Consider the following 9912-nt stretch of genomic DNA (forward strand, 5'->3'; position numbering starts at 1 on the left):
GGTTCCCACTGACCGCAAAGACTAACTAAGGATGTTTAAATGACAACCGGGACCCATATTTGAACATATCGTCAAAGTTGAAGTTGAAGTCGAAACACGGCAAAGTTGAACGGTACATGAAGAAAAAAAACTTCTCCAAGCGTTGCTTAACATTATTATTGATCGACCATCGACCAGTGTGACTGTTACATACATATTCTCTAATTAATCAACTGAAAATACGATTGTCAGTACTGTCTTCTATCCGGTAAACAAACAAGAATTTCGGAGAGTAATATGAAATAACTCGAGCGATTGTCATACTTGTTGCGGGGCGATCGAGTGAGAAATGTAGTGTATCGAATTTGACTGATATCGATTGGTTAGATCTGTGGAGGTCACTCAGACAATAGTCAATGTAAGTCAATCGGTCAACTAGAAAAAAATAGACTATAAGAAGGGTGATGATACAAACTTATGAACAATAGGATTATTTTAGTTAAAACAGAAATAAATACAAATAACAAAAGACCAATATTATTTCATCGCTCATAAAAATACTTTAGGCATCGGCCACTTGCCAGGGTTCGTAATCTTTATAAATTGTCATAGTGGGATGACCACCCACACTCCCTTAACTGTCTTACAATCGTAAATAAAATATTACTTTGTCTAAAACCTATGTAACGCATTATGTAAGAAGTCTTCATTAAGTGAATGAACTTCGACCGTGTGATGACAAGGCAGACGTTTTAAGAAAATAAACGGGTAAAATTATCCGGCGTTTTCAAATAGACGCCGAGTTTAATCTTGGAGGGAAATCTACCGCTTATCCGCCACTTTAAGAATATTACATCCTACAGAATTAGGCCTCAGTCTGTACCGTTACGTAGATCCCCTACGCTTTTCTAGTTTCGTTGTCAAGTCACGAAACTTGGCTGGTCCTCCCACGCACCATTTCCGTTAAAGTGCCTCTCTTAGATTCCAAAATAAACATAGTACGTCTACGTACCCAATTACTTTAGGAAGAGAATCGTACGTCAACACAATAAATTCTTTAAATATTTTGGCAAGAAGAACTAAACGGTATCGATTGTTATTTGTATCCATGCCAACGCATAAACAGGTTACTAACAGTAGGCAATTATTTTATCGGTCATGATGCAATTAGTGGCAGATCACTTGCCGACCCCCTTATCTTAATACAATAAAATAGTCTTATGTGTTTGTTCTCTATTCTTACGCGCGTTTTCGTAATAAACGGTACTTTTACGTAATATTCTGCCTCAATCAATAAACAAGTAGCTCTCAGTGTTTATATTTGCGTGTTTACTGAAACATGGATAAGACCGCGTACAGTTCCACTGCGGGGGACATAGATTATATTGAACTGACCTCCTTGTGAACCCAGATAAATCTTCATTTATATCAAATAACAACTTATTTTGTGGTGGTACGCGGCCAGTGAAGGAAGTCTTCACTCTCGATCTGAACATATGATTCCGGAGAATAATTTGAAGGAGCCCACACCCACAGAAGAACCACGTAAACGAAGTTTCAACAACCCTGGTGCCAGAATGCCGAACATCAAAGTGTTTACCGGTAGCTCACATCCGGAGATTGCCAAGAGAATCGTCGCGAGACTTGGCATCGACTTAGGCAGAGCTACAACGAAAAAATTCAGCAACAAAGAAACTAATGTCGAAATTGGCGAATCAGTTAGAGGTGAGGATGTGTACATCGTTCAGAGTGGCTGCGGGGAGATCAACGACAATCTTATGGAGCTGTTTATTATGATCAACGCGTGTAAGATCGCGTCTGCATCCCGAGTAACAGCTGTTGTCCCTTGCTTCCCATATTCCAGACAAGACAAGAAAGAAAAGAGCAGAGCACCAATCACAGCTAAACTGCTCGCAAACCTCGTGTCGGTCGCTGGCGCCGACCACGTCATTACCATCGATTTACACTCCTCACAAATCCAAGGGTTCTTCAACATCCCAGTTGACAACTTGTACGCGGAACCAGCCATCACAAAATGGATTAAGGAAAACATTGCCGACTGGAAGAGCAGTGTGATGGTCTCCCCTGATGCTGGAGGTGTGAAAAGGATGACTGCCATCGCGGACAGACTTGATATTGATTTCGCTATCATTCATAAGGAGAGGGAAAGAGCTAACGAAGGAGATGCGACGGTCCTTGTGGGTACTGTAAAAGGCAGGACAGCGATTATGGTTGATGATTTAGCTGATACTTGCGACACAATTGTCAAGGGAGCTGAAGCATTACGCGAGGCTGGAGCTACTAAAGTCTACGCGATACTAACCCATGGAGTATTCGCAGGGAACGCTATCGAGAAGATTAATAACTCGTGCCTTGAAGGCATTGTGGTCACAAACACGATCCCACAGGACGCGAATATGAAGATGTGCCCAAAGATACAAACGATTGATATATCTGTGATGCTAGCTGAGGCTATTAGACGTACTCATTACGCCGAATCTGTCTCATATTTGTTTACCAACGTACCTTATTAATTTCTTAGTCTTTAAGATGTTTATTATTTCTCATTGTAAAGAATTTACTATGTACCTATTTATAAGTGTTTATGTAAAGAACCGTTGTAATTACTCATTATTGTGTTTCGAATAATATTGTATTTACTTTTAAATGTAGGTAATGTTCTTTTTTATTGAGTTCATTATGTCTGCGTCTAAAAAGATCACTCGCATCATATTTTTTAATTATTTATAACTAGCTTCTGCTCGCGGTTCCAGTTGTATCCCGAGGGGATCACTTTTCACACATAGATAAAAAAGTATCTAGTCTACTTGCTCATAGATATGCTTTGTTTATTTATTCTGGTATATAAGCTGACGAGTTTCACCAAAATCAAAGTTTTTTCGTAAAAGAGTAACAAACACACTTTCGCAATTTTATATTATTAAGCTTTCATAATATTAGTAGGATATTAAACATGTTTTTCTTGTATTTAAATTCTCTTTCGAATATAATATTATGATGTTTATCTTGTCCTTGTGTGGGCGCGATTCTGATTTCAGTAGATAGGATAGACCTTTCAAAGATTCTTATAACTCCAATTAACCAAGGCCGAAGAAAATTATAATGATAATCGTAAGGAACCAGAAATAGACAGGATTTATATTACGAAACACGTGTAAGTAAACCCTTTTTGTGGCCGCGAGGATTTTGATAATAATTCACCAAAACCATCATTATTTTATTTATTTTCTGCTACAAAAATAATAGAAGACTTGCTTCTTATAAAGATAGTTCAAATGCTCGATTTTATTTTGCTTAATTTTTATATTTTTCCAAAATAGTTATAATTGAATAAGGATGTTTTGTTTTCCTTTAGACTGAACTTATACTTCCTGAACCTCGTAACTGAATTACCAAAATAAAGTTTAGTTTCATTAGAAGGCTGTGTGCCCTAAGTGGTTGCTTTTGTGTACAAAATATAAGTGAACAAAATAGGCACGAAGGTATTTAGTGAGAGCTAAAAGTATGAAGAGCCAATTTATTTTGCTTTTTTACATTATATTGCCAACTACTAAGTACTTATGTTTGTAGTCAAATCCAATCTGGAGTATGGTAGTATTATTTATTTATTTATTTATAACACTTTTTGCACAAATAGTACAATGGCGGACTTAACGCCTTAGGCGTTTTCTCCCAGTCTACCTTTGGGTGGTGGGGAAATAGCAGTGGTAGGTGCAGCTTTTAATATAATCTACATGCAAAGAAGAATTAAAAAAAATATATATATATAGAATATATGGACAATAATACATAAACATAACATATATACATACATATATATTACATTTGCCATGAGAGACAAAGGTTTATGGTACCTATTGTATCATCTGTAATTCATCCGCAGGCAAGAATTTCCATAGAACAAGGGATATAATGATATAGGAAATAGCAGGTTTGTACACATGACAAAATAGATGCGAAATAACCCCTGGACAAACGGCTGGGAACTATAAATTAAGGGCCAGTATTAAGCGACAACGCTAAAGGATCCAACCGCAGTTTAGGCTCGCTTCGGACTTAGGGACACTACATATAAATAATGATAATTGAGGCCAATGACCCTTGTCAACGTTTACAAAGGTCAAGTTTAAAAACAGATTGTTGAATAACGTAATCGAAAACAAACATTACTTATGAACAGACGTAATCTCAAATGGAATATTTGTGACGCTAAATAATGCAAACGGTCGCGAGATTAAATGGTGGTGGGGTCAAACCATAGATAGCCAATAAAAATATATGGAGATAGCATTGCCCAGACGAAAGTACCTAGTAGTACGTACCATCGTTTCTATTTCGTTGATAGTTATTTTTTTGAGTTCTATGTAGGTAGGTACTTATACCAACTGTAGTGTGTCCTGAAGGCCCAGTGGCCTAAGTGTACCTACAGAGCGTTTTAATGGCCCGTTTTATTATTACAGTCAAAGTTTAAATCATAAAACTATTCACACAATTTCAGGAGACACCTGAAACGTTTTAACGTTTCATGTCAAAATAATGAGACAACGAGACAATTTATAAATGGCATAGGTCAAACTTTGCCGATAACACTCGTTAAAATATTTGGTTCGGTTAGCTACATAAACAAAAATAATGACAGCTTGTCAACTTAAGATAAGTTATTTGCTTAAATGGCTTTTTAAAAACCACGTCTTTGCACATCAATCAAAATAAAGAGTTTTCATTTTTTTAAGAAAAAGAGAAATATGTTTTACAAACGTTTAGTTTTAAGCCCTTCTCATTTGTCAAAGATAAGTCACGAACATACACTTTCTTAATGTTCTTAGGTAACATGATGGATCTGGAATAGAATTTTAGGACGGTGAACTCTGCTAATGTGAGATTACAAAAAAAAATAGGTAACCCTTTTTTTCAACAGATGAAAACAGCATGGTGATTCCATCGCTATATGGGAAGTGACCTGTGTCCTGCAATGGGACAATATAAAGCCTATGATGATGGAGGATGATGATGTGATGGCTACACCTTTTGAAGGTATACCCTCTTATTATAAAACGCGGTATCAAATAAGTATTGGCTTTTGTACTACCTTTAATCCACCTTTAAGTACGACCTTGAAAAAACGTTATTACAAAACGCAGTTTATCGCAAGTCCTATTACTATCTGTAGTACAAAAGATAAACCATCGAGCCCCCTAGTTTAACTGCAGTACTTAGTCGACAAACGTCAAATTCCGACATTATTTACTTTTGAGGTTATTTGTTTCGTGATGAAAAAAACGCAAGTGGATATAAATATGTGTGATTTGGAATACTTGGATGTGTTAGAATACTATTGAGAGTGTCCGGGGACCCAACAGAATGCGTCATCGACAAAATCTCTTCTAATTACCTGACGACAATTTTCGATATAAATATCGATTTACGTTTTTCGAAATAATAGTCAATTGAATGCATGATGATAATCCAGGATGATCCTATGATGCTCAACTGGGCTCGCCATAAAGTAAGTAGCCTTTACAGTGCAAGTAGGTTGCCAAAACATCCTAATCTAAATATATAAAACTCAAAGGTGACTGACTGACTGACTGACATAGTGATCTATCAACGCACAGCTGAAACCACTGGACGGATCGGGCTGAAATTTGGCATGCAGGTAGATGTTATGACGTAGGCATCCGCTAAGAAAGGATTTTGATCAATTCTACCCCCAAGGGGATAAAATAGGGGATGAAAGTTTGTATTTTGTCAATTTTAAACCGATCGGACTGAGACTTTGCATGCATAAAGCTACTATGGCGTAGGCAACCCTTAAGAAAGTAGGGGATGAAAGTTTGTATACATCTTCTTAGATTTTATAAAGAAGTCCTGATGACGAATCAGAATTTTATGATGACGTTCGCTTAAATACGATTTTGATTAATTCAACCCCCATTCAACCCCCATCTATACATATAATAAAATGATAGGAAAGTCAAAACTGTACATTGAATATTTTTTTAAAAGAATACTTGGGGGGTGATCCATAATCGATTCTGAACCCAAATATGTAGTTTTTAGAATTTTTGTCTGTATGTCTGTTTGTCCCGGATAAACTTAAAAAATACTGCATGGATTTAAATCAAATTTTACATGACTATTACCTGGGGGCCGGTTCAACACATAGGCTATATATTATCACGCTATTACCTACGGGGGTTGAGCAATAAATGATTAAATAAACGAAATTGGTAATTCTATATTGCTCACGCAGACGAAGTCGCGGGCAACAGCTAGTTAATTGTATAAGAGTCAAAGTTTTTATTATGGATGTTTGTTTATGTTCCACGCATAAACTACCACATAGATTTTGATGAAACTCCGAAAATATATCAGATTATCATACAGTCTATTGTTTATTTACAGATTCAAGACTATTTTGGCGTTTTGCACGCCGTATCTCTAGTAATATGCAATGTTTGGAAAGACTGGAAGCTTGCTAAAATGTACAAAAATGCCTAGATGAGAAAGGGAACAAGATTGTGTGATGAAGAACAGTGTCCAACATGTATCAGTGCATTTGACTGTATAAATAGACATCGGAATAAAATATAATTTTCTACTTTTATGTTGTTTCAAATGTTTCATTTTCGCACACGATATCTGTGTGTGTTATTGTGCACTTAATTTTGAAGAGGTTCTAATTAGATGCACAACGTCTTATTTAATCATTTAAATCGGGATGAAAATAATCCAAATTATTTCTAACCTAAAACAAAACATAACCGCGCTGACGTTCCGTTATACGCGCAAACTCGATAGTTGTTTAAAGAGAATAATTGGATCATGTATATCATTAAAAGATACTAGAAATATAAAATTACCTTTAAATAATAAAAAGTAATATTTTCAACTGCAGAGATATTTTTTTTATTATCATAGTTATTTATTTTTCATCAAAATAGACTTAACAAAATAATGTAAAAAGGAACGGCGCATAGAAATCGGAACGATTGAAAGAATGATTTAAATATTTGTTGCTTATAATCTGTGGATATTATTTGAACCATAGACAAATCGAAGTACTTAACAGTCTTCTCTTAGTCTACGTTTTGTAATAAGGATGTCAAGACTATCGTAAGTACCGTAACAAACCAAGACGTCTTCCCTCTTATTATAAAAACTGCCGCAAGTAGTGGTTTAAACCCGACTGAAGACGTCTTGGTTTGTTACGGTACTTACGATAGTCTTGACATCCTTATTACAAAACGTAGACTAAGAGAAGACTGTTTAGTACTTCGATTTGTCTGTATGTGTGTGTGGTTCAAATAATATCCACAGATTATAAGCAACAAATATTTAAATCATTCGCTCAATCGTTCCGAATTCTATGCGCCGTTCCTTTTTACATTATTTTGTTAAGTCTATTTTGATGAAAAATAAATAACTATGATAATAAAAAAATACCTCTGCAGTAGAAAATATTACTTTTTATTATTTAAAGGTAATTTTATATTTCTAGTATCTTTTAACGATATACATGATCCAATTATTCTCTTTTAAACAACTATCGAGTTTGCGCGTATAACGGAACGTCAGCGCGCGTATCCGAGTTGTTTTGTTTTTAGGTTAGAAATAATTTGGATTATTTTCATCCCGATTTAAATGATTAAATAACACGTTGTGCATCTAATTAGAACCTCTTCAAAATTAAGTGCACAATAACTTACCTACACACAGAATATCGTGTGCATTAAATTACCAAAAGAAAATGAAACATTTGAAACAACATAAAAGTAGAAAATTATATTTTATTCCGATGTCTATTTATACAGTCAAATGCACTGATACATGTTGGACACTGTTCTTCATCACACAATCTTGTTCCCTTTCTCATCTAGGCATTTTTGTACATTTTAGCAAGCTTCCAGTCTTTTACAAACATTGCATATTACTGGCAGAGATACGGCGTGCGAAACGCCAAAATAGTCTTGAATCTGCAAATAAACAATAGACTGTATCATCATCATCTCAGCCATAGGACGTCCACTGCTGAACATAGGCCTCCCCCTTTGATCTCCACAGATACCTGTTGGAAGCGACCTGCATCCAGCGTCTTCCGGCGACCTTTATAAGGTCGTCTGTCCACCTCGTTGGTGGACGTCCTACGCTGCGCTTGCTAGTCCGTGGTCTCCACTCCAGCACTTTTCGGCCCCATCTGCCATCTGCTCTGCGAGCAATATGGCCTGCCCATTGCCACTTCAACTTGCTAATCCGGTGGGCTATATCGGTCACTTTGGTTCGTCTACGGATCTCCTCGTTTCGGATTCGATCACGTAGAGAAACACCGAGCATAGCCCTCTCCATAGCTCGTTGAGCGACTTTGAGCTTTGAGATGAGGCCGATAGTGAGAGACCACGTTTCGGTGCCGTAAGTCATCACTGGTAACACACATTGGTTGAAGACTTTCGTCTTGAGGCACTGAGGTATGTCGGACGAAAAGACATTGCGTAGTTTCCCGAACGCTGCCCAGCCGAGTTGGATTCGGCGGTTGACCTCTTTCTCGAAGTTGGACCTACCTAATTGGACTACTTGTCCTAGGTAGATATATGAGTCAACAACTTCGAGTACCGAGCTCCAACAGAGACTGGGGTGGGCTGAACATGGACATTTGACATAATTTTCGTCTTGTCCATGTTCATTTTCAGGCCCACCGTTGTGAAACTCGGTCGAGGCCCTCGAGCATCATACTGAGTTCCTCCATCGACTTTGCCATGACTACGATGTCGTCGGCAAACCGAAGGTGAGTGATGTATTCGCCGTTGATGTTGATGCCAAGTCCTTGCCATTCCAGGAGCTTGAAGGCGTCTTCCATTGCGGCGGTAAACAGTTTCGGGGAGATAACGTCCCCCTGTCTTACGCCTCTTCTCAATGGAATCGGCTTCGTGCTATGCTCCTGTACTCGGACCGACATGGTGGCGTTATTATACAAACACTTCAACACCTCGATGTACCGATAGTCAATATGGCATCGCTGGAGTGACTCAAGTACCGCCCATGTTTCCACCGAATCGAAGGCTTTCTCATAGTCCACAAACGCTAAGCATAATGGCAAGTTATACTCCTCGGTCTTCTGTATAACTTGCCGCAGCGTATGGATGTGGTCTATGGTACTAAAGCCTCTTCGGAAACCGGCTTGTTCGGGAGGCTGGAAGTCATCAAGCCTGTGTTCGAGACGGTTCGTGATAACCCTTGAAAACAGCTTATAAACATGGCTTAGAAGTGTGATGGGTCTGTAGTTCTTCAACAGGCAGTTGTCACCTTTTTTGAAGAACAACACCACCCCACCCCTGCTCCATGCTTCAGGCGTTTTGCCCTCGGACAGGACGGAGTTAAAGAGCTTCTGGAGGACTTTAAGTACCGGTGTTCCACCCGCTCTCAGAAGCTCTGAAGTGATTCCGTCCTCACCCGGCGCCTTGTTGTTCTTAAGCTGCTTCAGGGCCATCCTAATCTCGTACAGACTGATGTCCGGGATATCTTCGGTATAATGTCGGGACAGCTTGGCTCTTGGATCTCCTGCCAAGCTGTTGACGGGCTTTGCGACCGAAGTGTATAACTGTCCATAGAACCTCTCAATCTCGCCTAAAACCTCTGCCTTGGTCGACGCTATGCTGCCATCCTCCCGTTTCAGCTTAGTCATCTGGCTTTGCCCAATAGACTTGTCCTTTGCGAACACTTTGGAGCCTTGGTTTCGCTGTATGGTCTCTTTAACACGATTCGTATTAAAGAGACGCAGATCGTGTCGCAAGGACTTGGATATTCGTCTATTGAGCTGCCTATATGACTTCGCGTCGTGGGAAGACTGCAACTGTAGCAAGCGTCGTTCAGCCATGAGGTTTAAGGTTTGGTCGGTCAGTTTATGAGGCCTATCTT

The 9912-nt window shown here is 38.4% G+C and overlaps 1 protein-coding gene across 1 annotated transcript; it reads left to right on the top strand.

Moving 5' to 3' along the window:
- The first annotated feature begins 1241 nt into the window (after positions 1 to 1241).
- LOC110384257 (ribose-phosphate pyrophosphokinase 2) lies at positions 1242 to 2651 on the top strand. The gene has a single exon (XM_049846719.2). It carries the CDS (start codon positions 1476 to 1478, stop codon positions 2511 to 2513), a length of 1038 nt encoding a protein of 345 aa, XP_049702676.1. The 5' UTR covers positions 1242 to 1475; the 3' UTR covers positions 2514 to 2651.
- Positions 2652 to 9912: the final 7261 nt, after the last annotated feature.

The sequence above is a fragment of the Helicoverpa armigera genome, chromosome 17, assembly GCF_030705265.1.
Source record: "Helicoverpa armigera isolate CAAS_96S chromosome 17, ASM3070526v1, whole genome shotgun sequence".
Taxonomy (NCBI): domain Eukaryota; kingdom Metazoa; phylum Arthropoda; class Insecta; order Lepidoptera; family Noctuidae; genus Helicoverpa; species Helicoverpa armigera.